The sequence below is a fragment of the Moschus berezovskii genome, chromosome 26 (genome assembly GCF_049115385.1).
Source record: "Moschus berezovskii isolate FMDL1 chromosome 26, NW_MosBer_1.0, whole genome shotgun sequence".
Lineage (NCBI taxonomy): Eukaryota > Metazoa > Chordata > Mammalia > Artiodactyla > Moschidae > Moschus > Moschus berezovskii.
The window spans coordinates 25,355,193-25,375,470 of record NC_142485.1 but is presented as its reverse complement, the minus strand read 5'-3'; the positions used below and the strand labels follow the sequence as shown (position 1 = coordinate 25,375,470).

General features: G+C 36.8%; 1 protein-coding gene and 1 pseudogene across 2 annotated transcripts in view; one reads left to right on the top strand and one right to left on the bottom strand.

The window, feature by feature from the left end:
* Positions 1–215: 215 nt before the first annotated feature.
* The window catches only part of VPS37A (VPS37A subunit of ESCRT-I), a 40,207-nt gene continuing 20,144 nt past the window's right edge, over positions 216–20,278 (bottom strand). The window contains exons 4-12 of one of the 2 annotated variants that reach the window (XM_055416500.2): positions 19,757–19,857; positions 12,298–12,523; positions 11,031–11,101; positions 8,832–8,959; positions 8,694–8,752; positions 8,546–8,614; positions 5,138–5,281; positions 3,811–3,891; positions 216–2,265 (exon numbers count right to left, since the gene is read on the bottom strand). In XM_055416500.2, coding sequence (XP_055272475.1) covers positions 3,811–3,891; positions 5,138–5,281; positions 8,546–8,614; positions 8,694–8,752; positions 8,832–8,959; positions 11,031–11,101; positions 12,298–12,523; positions 19,757–19,857 — 879 coding nt within the window. In that variant the 3' untranslated portion in view covers positions 216–2,265. Of the gene's footprint in view, positions 3,892–5,137; positions 5,282–8,545; positions 8,615–8,693; positions 8,753–8,831; positions 8,960–11,030; positions 11,102–12,297; positions 12,524–19,756; positions 19,858–20,278 lie in introns of both variants that reach the window. The other variant, XM_055416501.2, reaches the window with a different exon arrangement.
* On the top strand, positions 7,993–8,266 carry LOC148773757 (U6 snRNA-associated Sm-like protein LSm5 pseudogene; annotated as a pseudogene).

Sequence of the window (20,278 nt, the reverse complement as noted above, 5' to 3'; positions counted from 1 at the left end):
TCTTTAAAGTCCTACCTATGACAAACCCCTAACTCTGCACAATCTGATAACTCCTAAGCTTTTCTCTGCTATTCTGATTTCCACGTAGTCCTCTATTATGTGTTAGAGGAAAATCACTATCTCGACTTTGACAGGCACTTTTTCTCCTGGCACTGCTTCTCCAATATGGCCAATTTTAAGAAAAAAAAAAATAATAATACTAGTACTATAGAAAAGTCACTTAAGTTTTTATTGTAATAACAGAACCAAAATTCATACATATTCAAATGTAGACTAATTTCCATCCTGGATGATGTCTATGACCTAATATCTGATCTATTAAAAGCAGATAATGATGATCAGAGTCCTCTTCTTAATGACTAGGTTGTAAGGAGGTTACCTAATTGTAGAAGAAGAAACCAAGGTATGTTAACTGGTATAGAATGAAACTGGGATAGTCAAGTTTAAAAAAATAAGATATTGAGATGAATTACTTATGTGATTATGTAGAAGAGATTTACTATGTATGAAAATGACCTTTTTTTTGGTGGAGAAAAGGTGGATAAGTACATAAACACCTAAGCCATGTTTGAGTTGTCACTGGGTAGTATTTCCACAGTGCCTCACTCTTAGAGGGCTTAATAAAATTAATAAATCAAATGAATTAATGGTTGTGGTCTGCTGGGCTCTTGTTCTGGGCTCCGTCTGGTTTCTAAGAAAGCTTCCTGATTGCTTCCAAAAGACTGGGATAATCATGTCCTCCACTGTGGTGACTGCTGGGAAAACTGAAGCTTATGTGGCCAGTGCAGTGAGGAAAGGTTTCTCAACACCCAGAAGACTGCAACAAATCTGAAACACTTACCTCAGTCATGTACTATATGTCCGGAATAATAATCACAACTTCCTTGTCAGGTCATTTTGAAGATTAAATGGTATGCTCTTAGCATAGTACCAGGAAGACAAGTTAAAAAAGTTAATTTCTTTACTCATTATATCTTTATAGTCCATGTGAATACTTGCCCTTCCTTAAACACAGACTAAATATTAAGCATTTTTCAAGTCTCAGAAAATAATTTTATTTTTCCTAAACTGTTGCCAGAAATACGTACAGAAAGAAGAATGAAGAAAAAAACCCATACTGTATGCTAGGATTTAAAATGGCAATCATACTGAAGTTTAAATGAAAATAGGCATTAGGAAACTTTACCAAGCCTTGGAAATCTAGTTCAAGATTTTCTACTTAATTGACTTTCACGGCTATCCATAAAATATGTTCATTCTGTAATGAACTGTAAAAGCAAACTGTTTAACATATACACGTTAAAGTGAAAATCAAATGAAAAACTTGACTGCCTAAAAATTCAATATTAGTTTTATTTATTATTAAAGCTTTCATAAGAGAAAAGCTAACACAGTAAAGGTCAGAAAATTTCACTGACTTTTTTGTGTTCTTTAGATTTACTATTTATTAACAAAAATACTGTTTTAAACTTCAGAATTCAGACAGCATATCCTCATCTAAACCACAAACCCATCAGATACTTACATTTAAAAAGCTAGCATGAAAGTGTATGTTGGACTAATTTAAATGAAAGGCAATTTTTCTATTAGGTAAAATATTTATTTACCTGTATTGCCTTTGAAATGCATCTTTAATTTAAAAAATAAGACAATATATAAAAACAGCTGGCTTATTTTTTTGATTTATTCTGTGTATTAAAAATTACTTGAGACGGCACATTAGCTGGTTTGGTGTTTCCTGACACTGTGAATATTTAAAAACAAATTATTTTTCAAAGTTTTATCATCCAGAAAGAAAGAGAAAAAATAAGAATCTTTCTACAGTTGAAATAGTAAGTTTTCAAAAAGGGTTGAGAGGAAAAAAAATTTAAGCAAACTATCCTTGATAAATAAATGAGGCAGTTTCAAATTAAAAATACAAATTTAAATGGAGTAATTTTATAAAATATTGAAAATAGCTAAAATTACATGCATAGGTATTTAATCAATAATAAGAGAGGAACAGCAGTGGAACTTAAATATGATAGAATTTATCAACAATAAATAAACATTTTTAGTGCAAATAGTGCAGAAAAAATTTTCAAAGCAAAGATCATAGCAATCATTCTAATCTGTACAAAATCAGTCTCAGTTCTGTATACAACCTATGTAATACATCTAGGAATTCAGCCACTGTGATGAAATGCCAATTTGCAAATCATAAATATAAATGTGCTTAGTTTTGTGTCCCATTCCTCTCTTTGCAGTTCATGTTTTCAGGAAAATCTGAAAAGAAAAGAAAATCAAAAACCTAAGATTTACTTTAAGATGATAAACTGAGATTTCATAAGAAGATAACCTGACAGGGAAAAGGAGGTAAGAAAGGATTCTAGCATGCATGTGTCAACAGAGAATAAACTCACTGCCCACTTCTCAACCTTGAGAGATGTATACTTGATATTAAAAATCAACATACCCTCAGGGATTAACAATCTGAGCTGTAAAATAACACAACCCAATGCTGCTACTAATGCTAAGGACAGCTAAATTGAGAAAAGGGGCAGATGAGTTTGAGCTGGAGATGAGAAATGCCTGTCACCGCCTTCCCTGTAGCCGGCTCCCTTTTAAAGGAAACTCCCATGCTCTCTTCTCAATATCTGCTCCTTCAGCCCAGCAAAGCAGACAATACCAGTCTCTGGGTAAAACCGTGAGGTCAGGACGGACACCATCTACACGGGGCCAGTCTCTTTCCTTGATTTGTTGTGAGACCCTGGTCAGTCTCCCCCGGCTGCTTGGACTGTCAGATCAGGCAGCAGTGGCTGAACCACGTGCAAGTGCAGAAAAGAGAGGCTCTCTGGAGAGCCAGTGAGAAGGCACAGGAGAGCGAGAGACAGAAAAGGGGAGGAATGCAGAAATGAGAAACAAGCAGCCTGTGGCAGCATCTGAGGAGGAAGAGCTGCTCTGGTTCGGATGGCCTCATGCTTGCACTCCCAGGAGACTGAGGTGTGCTTTCCTGCATTTGGGCTGTTTTCCTGCATTATCCAGGAACACAAGCTTTTACTTTAACTTGTTGAGGTGGGAGCTAGTCTTTGCAACCAAATACAGTCCTAAAACAAGAGAGAGAGGAAAATGGAAGACTGTCTTGAAACCAGATGAGAGCATGAACAAAGACATGATGGTAGAAACAGAACGTGACAGAAGAGAACACAGAGGAAAATGGAAAATCAGAATGGATGATCTAAAATGTCAGCCAGGTTATAGAAGGCTTAAAACCAGAGAGAGAGATGTGGCATTTATCATCCCCAGGGTTCTTTAAAGGTCCTGGAGCAGAGATGTTATCACAGAGTGGTATTTTAGGAGGATCATTTTGTCAGTGCTCTGCACAAAGGAGAAACCTGAAGTCAAAAGACTGATCAGAAACTTATTGGAACAGATGGAAAAGAGACACATTGGAAGTTCGTTTTTAAAGGAAAAAATGACAAAGGAGACTACTGAGAAATAAATCAACTTAAGTGTTACGGTATATGCCCCACACCAGCTGAGAGAAAGGAACTTAAACTCTACACATGTAGCTATCAAATACTGAAATCAAAACTCATTTAAGCAAATATCATACTAAGAAAACCTACAAACAATGTATACTGGCCATATGCTTAGGTGTATAACATCATGCTTAATAGATAATACAAAGTATTCTACATGTTATATAGGATGGTAGCTGTAACGACAGTATTATGCTTAAAGCTGGCTGGACAAGCACTGGTAAGAACACTTCATTAAAAAGAGCCATGCAATAGCCTCAAGACGCAAACCTTCCAGAATACAATTTACCTATAGTGGAGCATGAAACTGGCTGTGCATTGCTATCACTTGTTGAAGTTTCTCTTCCTTGGCTCTTCTACAGTGGCAAATCTAGAAGATAAATTATTTAAATACCAGTCAATTCTCCAATAATCTTCCTACAACTAGCTACATTTTGACAGTCCTAAGTAAGAATCTTTTAACTACTGACATTAAATTGTGGATGTCTAAGGTGGCACAGCATTTAAGAATCCAAAAAAAATTTGTTTGGAAGATAATCTTTGTCTGTAAACCTCTAGAATGTAAAACACTCTGATCCTTTATACCAGTTCTCTGATTTTATAATTTCAAATATCTGTGTTTTAAAAATATGAAAATAAATCCTATCATTGTTACCCTGGAAGCTTAACAAAAATCTCAAGATACAGTTATATAGTACCAAAAAAAAAATGGACTAGAAATGAATGCCTCATAAAAGCTATAGTCAGTAATGTCCCTGAACTTCAATTTTCTTTCATGGAAAATGGGAATAATAAAATCTGGCCCACATTCCTTTACAGTAGCACTTAATTGTATAAAGGTTATAAATAACTGATGTTTCAGAGAATTAGGTAAATACATAGGACTCTATCAAAGGATAAGATACTGCTAGGCAGACTTCAAAATCTTTTCTTTAAATATAATGGAAATACTAGAACAGAAACTATCCCCAGAATGTTCTCAAGTAATATTAAAACAAAAAAAATTAAAAAAAATCTCCATAGGGAATTTCCTGGTGGTCTAGTGGGAAGGACTTGGCATTTTCATGGCAGTGGCCTCGGTTCAATCCCTGACTGCAGAATGAAGATCCCACAAGCCACGCAGTGTGGACAACAAACAAACAAAAAAAATCTTTTTAAGTTATTCTTCTAAATTTTAAGCAGCTTATGAAACAGGTTATTCAGGAGTATATCACAACTATTAAGACTAGACTAGAGATCCACAAAAAAGCATTATATAATTAAAAAATAAAATTAAACAAGGAAAAAAATTCTCTACAGTTCAAAGCAAATGGAAATAAAAAAGCCTTCATTAAAGACTTTAAAAAATAGTATTTGACTATTAAGACTACAGTAGACTTCAGCTATCATTTTTGAAACAGAACTGTTATGTGATGTACATGCTTGTGTACTCACAACAAGCAGGATTAAAGTGACAGTAGCAAGTTGCTATCATTCTCAGAGGTTCTTCAGTTTCCTCTCATGGCACTCAAAACTCCAGCTCAGTAATGTGCTAAGGTTTTTTTTTTACTCATGAATACACATAAGTAATTTGATATCACGCTGTCACTTGTCCTCAACCGAAGAATATTACATACTGTTCTCTTTTCCATGAAGCTACTGAGAAAATCATCTATATCCGTTTTTCCCTCCAAGAAATCTTCTGCAATATTATCAGATTCTTCCTCAGCTTCATGTGCAGCAACTTTTAATCTTGCCTGTAGAGCACTTGCACTACAGCTCTGAAAAAGAAAATCAAGAAAGAAAATCATTAATTTCTGATGCTCTGAAAAACTCCTTAGTGGGAAGGAAAATGGGGCAGAAGTCAAACAGCAGTGACATTGGGGTATCACTGTCTCACTCCTAACACTAAAATGATCCTGGAAATGTTGAATCATTAACTGTGATGTTTGCTTTTGGTTTCTAGTGTTCTTTATTAAATTAAGGAATTAGTTTATTAAGTTTGTCTAAGGAATGACGTTTATGATTGGGAAAAGCCTCTTCATCTAGTAAGCTCTAACGTGCCTCCACAAGTATTTCAGTTGATTCTCTCAGATCTTCTGGCTAACAGAGGGGAGGACTCCTTACGTGCGATTCCTGACTCTGACACTTTCCATTTGTATGACCTCAGGGATGTTATTTAATATCCACGTGACTCAGTTTCCTCATCTGTAAAACGGAAAAATAGTGACAATAGCTACCCTCATAGGTTTTTGTATGGAATAATGGGCAACATATGCAACGAGCTTAGTGCAATGCAAAAGATATAACAATTGCACAATGTCAGAAATTGGTTGGATCAAGTAATCTTAAAAATGTCTCATATTACCCTCTGATTCCAGTGCTCCTTAAGGCAATGAAATTATACTACAGGACAAAGGTCTAGAGTACCATATGCCTTTTAATAGCCAACCAGGAACATAATAGCCAAAAATACATCAATAAACAAAGACAAATCTTCCCTTGCGAAAATTGAGATAGACCAGAACGTCCCAAAGACTTTAAGTACAAACGGAGGAAGACCACATGGGAAAGAAAGCAAGGAGACAATAGAGAAGACATAGAGAATGAACTTACAGTTACTAGGCAGCAAGGATGGGGGAAAGGGTTAGGTAGGAAGTTTGAGAGCAACATGTATACACTGCTGTATTTAACATGGCTAACCAACAAGGACCTGCTGTATAGCATATGGAAAACTCTGCTCAATGTCACATGGCAGCATGGATGGGAGGGGAGTTTTGGGGAGAATGGATATATGTGTATGTACAGCTGAGTCCCTTTGCTGTTCACCTGAAACTATCACAGCACTGTTAATCGGCTATACCCCAATACAAAATAAAAAGTTAAAAAGAACGATCATATTATATGAAATCTTTTATAAATTTATATTCTCTTTACCATTTTTTTTTGCTGTTGTTTTATTTCTAGTTTATGTTTTACTACACTGGCTTCACTTCCTAGAATTCCTGATTTTAAAGGAAACAATATTGTTAGTTATGATGTGGGTTGTTGATATATGAAGATTATGTCCTATTTAATTTGTGAAATGATTTCCCCACAAGTTTTTTTTCAGAAACAAGGATTAATTTTATAAAAAGCTTTCGATTTTTCACATAACTGGATTTCTAGTATAAAGTTATTATTTGAGGTGAATTAAGAGGAGTACGTCAAGGTTGTATATTGTCACCCTGCTTATTTAACTTATATGCAGAGTACATCATGAGGAACGCTGGGCTGGAAGAAGCACCAGCTGGAATCAAGATTGCTGGGAGAAATATCAATAACCTCAGATATGCAGATGACACCACCCTGATGGCAGAAAGTGAAGAGGAACTCAAAAGCCTCTTGATGAAAGTGAAAGAGGAGAGTGAAAAGGTTGGCTTGAAGCTCAACATTCAGAAAACGAAGATCATGGCATCTGGTCCCATCACTTCATGGGAAATAGATGGGGTAACAGTGGAAACAGTGTCAGACTTTATTTTTGGGGGCTCCAAAATCACTGCGGATGCTGACTGAAGTCATGAAATTAAAAGACGCTTGCTCCTTGGAAGGAAAGTTATGACCAACCTTGATAGTATATTAAAAAGCAGAGACATTACTTTGCCAACAAATGTCCATCTAGTCAAGGCTATGGTTTTTCCCGTGGTCATGTATGGATGTGAGAGTTGGACTGTGAAGAAAGCTGAGTGCCAAAGAATTGATGCGTTTGAATTGTGGTGCTGGAGAAGACTTGAGAGTCCCCTGGACTGTAAGGAGATCCAACCAGTCCATTCTAAAGGAGATCGATCCTGGGTGTTCACTGGAAGGACTGATGCTAAAGCTGAAACTCCAATACTCTGGCCACCTCATGTGACGAGCGGACTCACTGGAAAAGAGTCTGATGCTGGGAAGGATTGGGGGCAGGAGGAGATGGGGACAACAGAGAATGAGATGGATGGATGGCATCACCAACTTGATGGACATGAGTTTGAGTGAACTCCGGGATTTGGTGATGGACAGGGAGGCCTGGCGTGCTGTGATTCATGGGGTCGCAAAGAGTCGGACACGACTGAGCGACTGAACTGAACTGATACTTTATACTCTCTATATGTTATATTTTACAATTTGCTAACTTCTTAAGATAGCTGTATACAGGCTTGCAAGTGAGTCTAAAATTAAAATTTTTCTTTTTAACTTTTATTAGAAGAGTTAGATTGGCTTTATAATAACTCTCCCAGAACAGTTATTTATGGGGCTTTTTATATTTTTCTGTTTTGGAACCAAATGCTCTTGCATGAGCACAAATGACTGATAATGGCTCATAAAACTGAGAGCTGTTCATCTGCATAACTCAAGGCTGTTTATCTGCCTTATAAACTCAAATGCCTAATAAATGCTTTCCAATAATAATATATTTAAGAATGTGGTACATGCATATTAAAAGTAAAAATTCTAGTCCACTTCCGGCTTAGCCATGGCAGCTAACTCTACCCCTAACCCGTTGTAGCTGCTTCCTCTAGAGCTTGTGGACAAGTGTATAGGATCAAGAATTCACACTGAGATGAAGAGTGATGAGGAGATTGTTGGCATACTTCTGGGATCTGGTGACTGTCAATATGGTACTGGAAGACGTCATTGAATTTGAAATCATACCAGAAGGAAGAAGAATTACTAAATTAGATCAAATTTTGCTAAATGGAAATAATATAACAATGCTGGTTCCTGGAGGACAAGGACCTGAAATATGAACGGATTTCCTTGACTTATGCTAGATTCTATTTTGTCTTATAATGACAACAAAAGTTTTTTTTAGTCTTTTAATGTTTGTATTCTGTGAAGTCAAGTTTCCCATTAAAGGGAAATGCTTTGAAGATGCGTTGTAAATGCCCATTTTTGTAAGTTAATCAAGATATTAGGAAAAGAGCAGTTTGTTCTCTGAAGACAAAAATAAACATGTTTTTGTTAACTGTCAAAAAAAAAAAGAGTAAAAATTCTTATGGTAAAAAAAGACAGCTCGACAATCTTACCTCACTAAGTTCATGCTGCCTTTGCATCTTCTTTTCAAAAGTTGATTTCATTTGTGTAAGTAATTCATACTAAAAGAGAAAATTAAAATGCTGTTTCATTCTACTTTAAAATTATATGGACTTCTTAAAAATGATAACTAACTCGTACCTTATCTAAAACAGTTTGCCTTTTGGCTTCCAAGCTGGGCTCCAAAAGGAGATTTTTTCCTGTAAGATAAATTCTAGTTTATTTCTAGATAAGGATCACATTTTTCTTAGGAAATTTAAAAAGTAAAGAAAGACATACTTGCTAGTTCCTCAATACTTTTTACCAAGTCATCCTTGTCAGTAATAATTTGTTTTAGTTGAGGCAAAGTCACAAACTGCTCTAGTAATATATCTTCTTGCTCATTCATATCTGTCAGTTGTGACACACTAGAAACACAATAGAAAAAAACATGTTAATGAATATCAGTTATCTAGTTTTTCTCCATGACGATAAATATCCAGTTTTTCAGCTTTATCCAGCTGACAGAGCTCTACATAATCTTTGACAAGTGTTTTTATATATACACAGAAGAAGGCAAACTGTAACCTTAAAAGCAAATAAAACACCAAACACAATGGAACAAAAAGTAGTCTAAACACATTATCAAGACGATTTAGCTAATAGGCATGCGGCTATCACAATAAATGATACAGGTATGTGTCTATGTACATGTATTCATAAGAATGTTTTTACAAAACAATGGTGTAAGGGTAATCCCAAAACAAAAATCAGTATCCACAGAGTTTAAGAGGGAATTGGAAGGATGGGGTATGGAGCAAGCTAAAGCTTTTGAGTGTCTTTCAGTTTTGACTAGAAATCCACACAAAAGCATTATATAAGTAAAAAATAAAATTAAACAAGGAAAAAAGTCTCTAAAGTTCAAAGCAAGAGGAAATAAATGAACCTATTTTTTTTTTTCCTTACATTGTCATCCAAAAAAGTTTCATTAAAAAGCCTTTAAAAATAATATTTGGCTGTACATCTCTGATGAAATATATCCTAAAGACAAATGAAGTGTAAAAAACAAAAGAAATAAAAACTTACTCTGCTTTCAGTAACTGTTATTGATACTGTTATCTTATTGGAATTGTTATTTTGAAAAAGAATAAGTTCCGTTCAGAAAAATGGTTGACTTTAGGTCAGGGGAAAATACTGTTCACGATGAACCCATGACATCTTTGTTTTGCCAAAGTTCCCTATTGACTAAAGATGGAACTGTTTAAATGACAACAACAACAAAAAAAAACAGAAAAAAAAGATAGTAATGGATTGAAACAATTCAAATATTTTTTAAAGTTTTATGAGTTTAATTCTGACCTATACCCATACTTCCTGAAAAATGCTGGAGGAAGGTTAGCAAAGGGGTTCACCTTTTCGTGTTGACATTTTCATAATAATTTTTTTAAAAACGAAGAAAGGAAAGACAGAATCCTTTATAACATGGCAACAATAATAATACCTATTTTCTGGGGTGGCTGCAAGCACCACGCTGCATGCAACTGCTTTATAACATGTATGCAGTATTTGTAAACTTCATTAATTAACATTATTAGCATAAAATAAAAGTCACTATTTTGTTAAAATGATTGAAAAATACTGGCTCAAAGTTAAACTGTTTTTAACTATAGGATTTCTCATGAGTATTTGGCTGTACATCCCTGGTGGGATATATACTAAAGACAAGAACAACTGCAAACATTTTAAATAGCATTGAGTAGTCTCATTGATAACAGCCTCACAACTACTGTAATCCTTCAACAGAGGTATAAAGAATGCAACTTCACAAGTTTGAGTGGCCACAAAACATTTTTTTCACGGAGCCTCTTAGGGAAACAGTGTCTCATGAAAAATGATACCTTAAACTTGAATATTCAACTTTTCTGCCATAAATCTGAATAAAATATGGCTTTGTAAAAACACTTTCCATTACTTTATGAGAACTTTAATGTATTCAGAAATAGTTTTCACAAGAAGGTAAGCCACACAAGAGAAAGGACATCGTTATCCTGGTAACTATTATAGCATTCCTAGATCTAGAGAAATTCCTGGACACAGACTGCTACTGCTGCTAAGTCTCTTCAGTCGTGTCCGACTCTGTGTGACCCCACAGACGGAAGCCCACCAGGCTCCCCCGTCCCTGGGATTCTCCAGGCAAGAACACTGGAGTGGGTTGCCATTTCCTTCTCCAATGTGTGAAAAGTGAAAGTGAAGTCGCTCAGTCGAGTCCGACCCTTAGCAACCCCACGGACTGCAGCCTACCAGGCTCTTCCATCCATGGGATTTTCTAGGCAAGAGTACTGGAAAGTCAGTAAATATGAACTGCAAGATATACCACAGATTCATAAAACTTTCCACTTCCCACTAAAATATAGGAATAGTGATGGCATGAAAATGATGTGTGCATTTACAAATTAAATAGACAACAAACACCAATGTTACTGTCCAAGTTTTTTTTACCTTAGTTCTGAGAGTTCTGGAAATGTATCAGGAATATCGGGCATCTTGTAACCAAAACCATTTTGGCTTGTCTAAAGAGAGATTGAAATAGTGCTAAGTTTTAGCCACTTTTTTGACTATTCCTATCTGGTTATAAAAGTAACTTTTAATGTACTGCATCCAATAACTATTTTCATTATCACACATTCTCTTGGCACTCCACACTGTCCTTACCCTCCCATTCTTTTTTCACTTTTTCAGTTTATCTTTACACATATAGGGTTACTGGCCTTTTTTTTTTTATGAGGAAGGATCATGTGACTACCTATGGTTTTAAAATAAATCTCTAATTGTGAGATATCTGTGACAAATGTGGAGAATTATATGCCTGTTTCATTGATGTATATGAGTATGTCTGTCTCAAGCAAAAGGTACTACGTTTAGAAAAATTACTAACTTGGCAAAAAGTCTCAAGAGTTACCTAAGTAACTTCTATAAGACAGTAGGGAACATAAGGAATAGAGTATACATTGTCTGAATATATGGGTCACATTTTAAAATCAAGGACCCATGAAAAGTTCTCTTTTACTAAGGGTTAAAAATTAAGGCCTTTAAATCCCCTTAATACGTTTAATGCACAGTCTCTCCCTCAGTAATGTCTCTTGTGGCAGCAGTTACCAGCTTAATTTAAGAACACTGTTTTTTAAACCAATGAGACACTGGTTTAAATGTCCTTAGTACCCTAGGGCATTCCTTCCATAACCTGATTTGTGCTTCTCCTACAAAATCCTTCTTGTGTCTTTGCCTGCGTTTTCTATGAAACCTGAGGGTTCTGTAACAGGCAAATGTGCCATCTGGTTTATGCTTCCACATCTTTGTCAGAGCTGTTGTCTCTTAGAATTACCTTACAGGACAACACCTTATCATTCTGGCAAATTCATTACCATCTATCAAAAAATGTGGCCTCAAGCGTGAGTTCATTCATTCATCTGCTTCGTTTTAAATGAGCACCTACCGTATGCATCAGGCATGCTTTGAGGCACCAAGATAAAGTGGTATAAAAAAAGAATCTCATCCTATATAAAGGTTATCTTTCCAGCTCGACATTGGTGCCCGGGAGCACTGACTACTTACACTTATTTGATGGTTACCTCTTTGACATTGTTCCTTAAGCTGAAAATGTGATTAAATTTTTTTATCTTTTGTGCCATAGTGGTTGGCATGAGGAGGAATATGATGTTTGCTGACTATTTCAAGGGTACAAATACAGATATCTGAAGATACCAACCGGCGTTGAAGTGTCTGTTGTGGGAACGGGCAATGGCAGATTTGAAAGGACACCAAATGAAGGAGCAGCGGGTTTGGCGGTTGTATAACTTGTTGTTGAAGAAGAAACAGTGTCAGCAACAGATAAAGAGCTGATAGTCCTGTTAGCTTCTTGTGGGGGATATGGAGGAAGAAATGGGAAACCCTGAGAAGCATAAGGAGGCATCCCACCTGGGTTACTGTACAGGCTAAAGAAAAAGACAGGAAAAACATGTGATTAGATTTTAGGAGTAAATTTGTAAAATCATTCCTTAATTATTTTAAATAACAATTGTTATGCAGTATAGATGGAATTTGTTTATGGCAGGTGCCACTAGTTTTTATAATTATATAAGTAAATTAGACATCATATAAATTGAAAAAATAAGAACACCCCTTAAAAAGAATATTTTGATTTCTTTCCATGAAAAAGAAATATGTTTTAGAAAACATAAGTTCAACTGATCACAGTTGAAGTGAATAGAAAGGCCATATTCGAGTTTTGAGCATTCTACTGGCATCAATGAATATTTCCAGAGATGAAATGGAGAACACTTAATCCAGGAAACTTGTTCAAATAGCAATTGTTTAGTAGCTTTCACTATATTTGGCAAAATCTGACTGAAAGTCAAGACCGCTTTTCTAGAAAATTTCAAAGAAAAATTAATTGTATAGATGAGTTACTAAAAATGTTAAACTATAAAAAAGATGCATAAACACCTCAGATAGGCTGGCACCTTGAATCTGAGACCTTTTATTGGATGGAGTGCCTACACCTGGACAAATGTCTCCTTGAGCAATAGAATACAAAGAAACTTTAAGGGACTAAAAACAACCGAATGCATGGCAGTCAGGGTAATTATGAATAATATTACAAAATTATGAATGTCACAAAAAGGCCACAAACCAACAGCCACTTCTGAGGTGCCTGGGGCAAAGCAGGGTACTATGCATGATCCCTGTACACAGCAACAGCATGGGGTGGGCAGGCCAGCAGGGCCACCCCTTCTTCTGCCCAACCACAAGCCACCCCAATCCTCACTTCATGTGAGGAACCAGCCTGCTCTCCTCAGAGAGCAAGCAAGGGTACCCAGTTTCTTGAGTTCACTCCCTCGTGCTGCAGCACAAGTCCCAGGAAAGCCTTGCCTGAATTTTTTTTTTTTAAAGATGCATGTTAAAACCATGCATATATATTAGAAAAACTGGCACGCAGTATGTACTCAAGATAAAATCAGAAAATATATTTTTGCAAGATGATAAATACAGGGTTCTGATTCAAGATGGTGACATAGGAAGATCCTGGATTCACCTCCCACAAAAACTTCATAGACAACTATATATGGAACAATTTCCTCTGGAAAAAACCCCCAAAGTATCTGAGCAAATCAAGCAAACAAGAAGAAAATGACATCTAAGCTGGTAGGAGAGGTTGAGACACAATCTCACTGTAAACTCCACCTTCAGGAAGAGGACCCACAACCTGGAGAAAACTCAAAACCCAGAGCTTTTCCCTGGAGGGTTAAGGTTTGAGTTTGAACCTGAGAGACAAACACCTAAAACCTCTAGCTCTGAAGACAAAAGAGCTCACATCCCAGAAAGTCACAAGGTGCATGCAGCAAACTAAGAACAGCTCTCAAAGGGCTCGGAGGCTCAGACTTCCTGGCTCAGGGCCCAGTGCATTAGAGAACCCCACTTACTGTGACAGAGGCTCACCTGCCCATCTTAAAGCATCATCCCGAGGGGGCAGGCGTCTAACTTAACAACATCTAGGCTAATCCCTATACAGTCTGAGGACAGGATTGGTCACCAAAAAGATCAAGTGACAGAAAGTTGGAACTTTCAGCTCCAACCATCAATCTCAGGGAACAGGGGGGCTCTGATTAAGTGCTATAAAATCTCTTGAACAGGAAGACTCAACAAGCAACCTGCTCGTGAATGCATCCATAGTCTATGGGGACAAAAGCTGCTGTGCTCAGTGTTCTCCTAGACCGTGCCCTGCCCTAGGTACCTCTTCAACTGGTTATTCATCTGTATCCTTTATAACCAACCACTAAACATACGTAAATTTATTTTTGGAGTTTCATGAGCCATTTAAATTAATCAAAACGGGGGTGGGTGGGTGGAATCCATGGGAACCTCTGATTTATAGCCAGTTAGTCTGATAGGCTGCAGTCGGTGGGGTCGCTAAGGGTCGGACACGCCTGAGCGACTTCACTTTCACATATTGGAGAAGGAAATGGCAACCCACTCCAGTGTTTTTGCCTGGAGAATCCCAGGGACAGGGGGAGCCTGGTGGGCTTCCGTCTATGGGGTCACACAGAGTCAGACACGACTGAAGTGACTTAGCAGCAGCAGCAGCAGTCAGAAGCACAGGAACCATCTATGGATTTTCCATTGGTATGTGAAATGCAGCAGTCTGGAAGACTGAGTCCCTCATCTGTGGATCTGACCCCATCTCCAGGTGGACAGTCAGAACTGAGTTCAATTCATAGGGAACACAGTGTTTGCTGAGAACTGGAGAATTACTTGGTGGTGTTGGGAAAAAATACATATCAGAGTATTGAAATGTCCCAAAATATATCTAGTTTAAACAATTTTTTAAATGGGAGTGCTACTATTTTTAACATAATTTAATGTCATATTTAATGATATAAGGTAGTAAAAACTGGAATTGTTTGGAAGAAAATTTGTCACAAATGTTAAAATTATAATACTGAAGTTTATACAGAAAAATAAATAAGAATATAAAGAAAAGAACCTGAAAAAAGAGAGTAAAGAGAGTTTAACCCTGGCATAAAGCAAAGCACAACAGAAAACCTTAATTTTAAAAAACCTTTTTTTTAAAGGAAAACACCGGCAATTGATAGGAAGATCAATGGAACTGAATACAAAATCCAGAAAATTCCCAAGCATATATAGCAATTAAGATATAATAAAACAAGATTTCAAATCAGGTTAAAAAAAAAGAGAGAGGTCAATAAATAGCACTGCAACATCTGGAAAAAATTAAATTGAAGCCAGATCCTCAGAATAATAATAAAAGAGAAACCAAATGGAACAAATTAAAATAGAAAACTTTTTTCTTTAAAAAAACAAAAATCTTAAAGAACTGGAAGATATCATGGAAATTAAAACTTTGGGTTGGGAAAGGACTTTCTGTGGTCCCAAATTCAAAAGTCGTAAGAGAAAATGATAACTCCCTTGACATAAAAAAAACAAACAAAAACAAAACTCTCTCAAAAATATATGACAAAGCCTATTATAAATAAAGACAAATAAACTGGGGGAAAATATTTGAAACTCATGTCATAGGAAAATGGTTAATTTTTCTAATATATACATAAAGAACTTCTACACATTGACAAGACTAACAACCCAATAGCAAAACGGAGAATCAGATAGAATACACAAGTTCAAGTAAAGAGAAAAAAAAAAAAAAATTAGGAAAAGACTCAACTTCACTGTAAGATAAAACAAATTAAGTTATACTAACATCATTTTCCACTTAAAAATTAGCAAAGATCCTTTTTGATAAATTACCATGTCAGCAAAAGGAATAAGCATTGCATATAGGAGAAGGAGAAGGCACTAGCACCCCACTCCAGTACTCCTGCCTGGAAAATCCCATGGACGGAGGAGCCTGGTGGGCTGCAGTCCATGGGGTTGCGAAGAGTCTGACACGACTGAGTGACTTCACTTTCACTTTTCACTTTCATGCACTGGAGGAGAAAATGGCAACCCACTCCAGTGTTCTTGCCTGGAGAATCCCAGGGACAGGGAGCCTGGTGGGCTGCCGTCTGTGGGGTCGCACAGAGTCGGACACGACTGAAGCGACTTAGCAGCAGCAGCAGCAGAGTAGTAGACTCTGTTTCAGCTTACTCCTTAGAGCAACTCTGCAGTATTAGTCAGACTTACAAATATGTACACCACTTTGAGAATGTATCCAACAAATTTTACCTGCAGCTGGGTAAAATGTTTTTAATGTTATTCATTGCATCACTGAGGGCAAAAGGGTGGGCCTTTTATGCAAGATTGGAAACAACAAAAATTCCATTAATAGGAGTCTTAAGTTATGTTGTGTCCATAAAACAAGTAATTTGTGGCCATAAGGAAGAATGAGGAAGTGCTTTATGTACCAATATGGAAAGCTCTCTGAACCACACCACTAGTGAGATTAAAAAAAAAAAAAAAAAGGCAAAGGACTAGTATGCTATCATTTGGGTAAAAAAAGGAGGGAATAACATACTGCATGTACATATTTCTTTGTATATACATAAAATACCTCAGGAGTTCTATACATATGCACTCAAACAACCAACTTTGGATACCAATGAGAAGAAAAAGTGAATTATAAGAGAAAAAGAAATGGAAGGGAACTTTTCACCACACATCCCTTTATATTTTTAAAATTTTAAGCCGAGTGAATATATGATTGAATAAGTTAAAATAGTTTTCTAATAAGCTTGTTTATTTCAAAGTATGGCTCATCTTAATCTTAGAGCTTTACTTTTAGAAAGGATATGATCAACATGAGAATATTTCTACTTGAAATATATCCTTGAAATAGTCTTAATTCTGAACAAAACTGTATTATAGGTACAACCTATAATATAATCTAGGAAATGTAGCAAACTTGCTTTTTAAACAATGTGTACTGAATCACAGAACTTATTTGATATGGGAACAGACAGACTTGTTGGCTTATGTTTTCAAATAAGGTGAATGAGATATATTTAGCCCTATCCTGGAAGAAAACAGTAAATTCAGTTTTTAGATAAAGAATATCAGAGAGGCTTCTGACTCTAGGACAAAGACACAGGAGCACAAAGTGATGGCTGAGTTTGATATGAATGGGATAATCTAGCCCAAGCTGATTTCCAGGCAGTGTTAAAATGCAACCTGATTTTTGAACAAGAAAAAGTAAATTAAGTAAAAGAACTGGGCAATTAAAGCAAGAGATATTACAGCAAGAGGAAATAGAGACTGTCAGAAGTTGCAATATTATGCAATTTTAGAATATTGAACACAAAAAGTTACAAAGGATCAGAAATAAAAATGGCACTAGACACCTTAGGAATAGAGGAATGCTTTCAAAATTCTCAATGGAGAAAAACCAAATAAAACAAAAAAAAAGAAACTAAAACAAACAACAACAAAAAAATCTCAGTGGAAACCACTTCAACACAGAACTTGAACTCTACCAACTATGAAGTGTGAGGGTATATTAAAGATATTTGCAGGTTAAAAAGAAGAAGTCTCAAAATTATTCTTCCCAGCATCTTCTGGCATACTGTACTTTCCAAAAATGGTCACAGCACTATTTCTGGTCCCATGTGCTCTCCTAGGGGGGTTGTGGTAAAGAATCTGCCTGAAAGGGCAGGAGACATGGCTTCAATCCCTGGGTCCGGATATAGCCTGGAGGAGGAAATGGCAATTCACTCCAGTATTCTTACCTGGAGAATCCCATGGACAGAGAAGCCTGGCAGACTACAGTCCATGGGGGTCACGAAGAATTGGGCACGAATGAGTGACTGAGCACGCACACACGCTCTTCTAGAACCTAACCACTCCACCATTAAGATGAAAAGCCTATTGTCTTCCCCTCGAGTTGGATCAGGACTCCGTGACTGCCTCAGCAAACTGAAAGCAGCAGAAGTGACACTGAGTGACTTCAGCAGCTGGCCAGAGAAGGTGAATACGACTTTCTCATAACTCTTTCAGGATGTTCACCCCAGAAGCCCAGCCATGGTGGTGTGAGGAAGCCCAGGCTGCATCGAGGTATTCCAACTGACCTCCAGAGGTAAGAGCTCCTGACGAGAGCTTGCTGATGGTGAGTAGAGCAGAGAAGAGCTCTCTGATGAACCCTTCCTGAACTGAAGAATAATGAGCAAATAAATGTGTTTACTGTTTTAAGCCATGCCAGTTGATGTCAAAGGTGGAGCACAAACAAGCTCTATTAGTACCTAACCAAACTACAGATTCACAAGGAAAATAAATGCTATCATTATTTCAACCACAAGTTTAGGATAAATTGTTACTCATCCTTAGGAACTTGAACACACCTTTACTTAGGAAGCCACAGGGAGTAAGTAAAGCAAGAAACTAGGAAATAGCCCGAGAAAGAAAAAAAACACAGGATGCAGGAAAAGGAGAATCCCATAGAGGAGGGTGGGAAAGGTAAATCCCAGGATGGCAGGTGGACAGCAGTTGTACAGTAATTCAGAATGGAGAGGGAAAATGGCGCAGTGTTTGCAAGGAAAAAATACCAGAACCTCAAGACTACCTGACAGGCTTGATGATGTGAAAAAATTATTTGAATGATATTTTTCAGAGTCCTTGGAAGGAAAGTTATGACCAACCTAGATAGCATATTAAAAAGCAGAGACATTACTTTGCCAACAAAGGTCCATCTAGTCAAGGCTATGGTTTTTCCAGTGGTGATGTATGGATGTGAGAGTTGGACTGTGAAGAAAGCTGATCACTGAAGAATTGATGCTTTTGAACTGTGGTGTTGGAGAAGACTCTTGAGAGTCCCTTGGACTGCAAGGAGAGCCAACCAGTCCATTCTAAAGGAGATCAGTCCTGGGTGTTCATTGGAAGGACTGATGCTAAAGCTGAAACTCCAATACTTTGGCCACCTCATATGACGAGCTGACTCACTGGAAAAGACTCTGATGCTGGGAGGGATTGGGGGCGGGAGGAGAAGGGGACAACAGAGAATGAGATGGCTGGATGGAATCACCGACTCAATGGACATGAGTTTGAGTGAACTCCGGGAGTTGGTGATGGACAGGGAGGCCTGGTGTGCTGTGATTCATGGGGTCGCCAAGAGTCGGACACGACTGAGTGACTGAACTGAAAAGAGGTGGGAAATTAAAGAGATCAAAGAATACAAAACAGATGGAAAACTGAAGTAGTTATTAACTCCAGAGAAAAGCAAAAAGTATTACCATAATGGAAATGTAATCATTATAAAATGCTTGGCTCAGCAGGAGGGAAAATTCTGAGAGTCAATGTAATGAAAGTACCAACATAAACTTAAGTGAAAATCATAATTTCACAGAGGATGAGGGAAAAGAAAGGTATGTGAAAAATAACTGAAACCTTCATCAATCATGATAGGAAGTCAATGCTGCTGCTGCTGCTGCTAAGTTGCTTCAACGTGTCTGACTCTGTGCGAATAGACAGTATCTAAAATCAAAGAATCAACAGATAGCAGTATCTATATATTATTCAGAAAGATGAAGATAAATATTAGACAAGCAGCTAAAAAAGAAAATCCAGTTACCTCTAAAAAGTATGACTGTGTCTGCGTGTGAAGGTGAGGATGTGGAAAGCAGACTGCCTTTTAACTTTATTTGAATTTTTAAGCTATGTTTTGATTACATAGATCAAAAGTAAATAAATGTATATACAAACTCTTTTGTTACAAACATACTTACTATGGGAATGCTGTTGAAGCAGGAGCCAAGACTGGAGGATTCTTCCAAAACTCATCCAATAGACTCTGAATAATTTTCCCAAGATCTGAATGCATTGTAAACTAAAAGTAACAGTAATACACAGTGATCAAAATCATTTTCAAAACAAGATTATATAGTCTCATTAAGATAATTAAACTGTAACACTTAACCTTGAATCCACTTTTGCAAGTCAAAAATTAAATGAAAGGCAAAGGATATTATGTCAACTGAATATCCACAACTTACTATAGAAGCAATACCATAAATGAAGTTAAAAGTTTATTTAGTCAATAATGGAGCTGAAATATTTCCACACTTCACTACTGACAGTAATCTGAAGGTTCAAAGGTAAATACTAAGTACACTGAAGTTATAGTCCTTCATCTTAGTGAATCATATACATATCCTAAAAGGCAAATTTGAATTTTACCCCTTCCTAACTACTATAAAAGATCTACTATGAACCCAAGTTTTAACATCAACACGTCCTCACCACTGAAA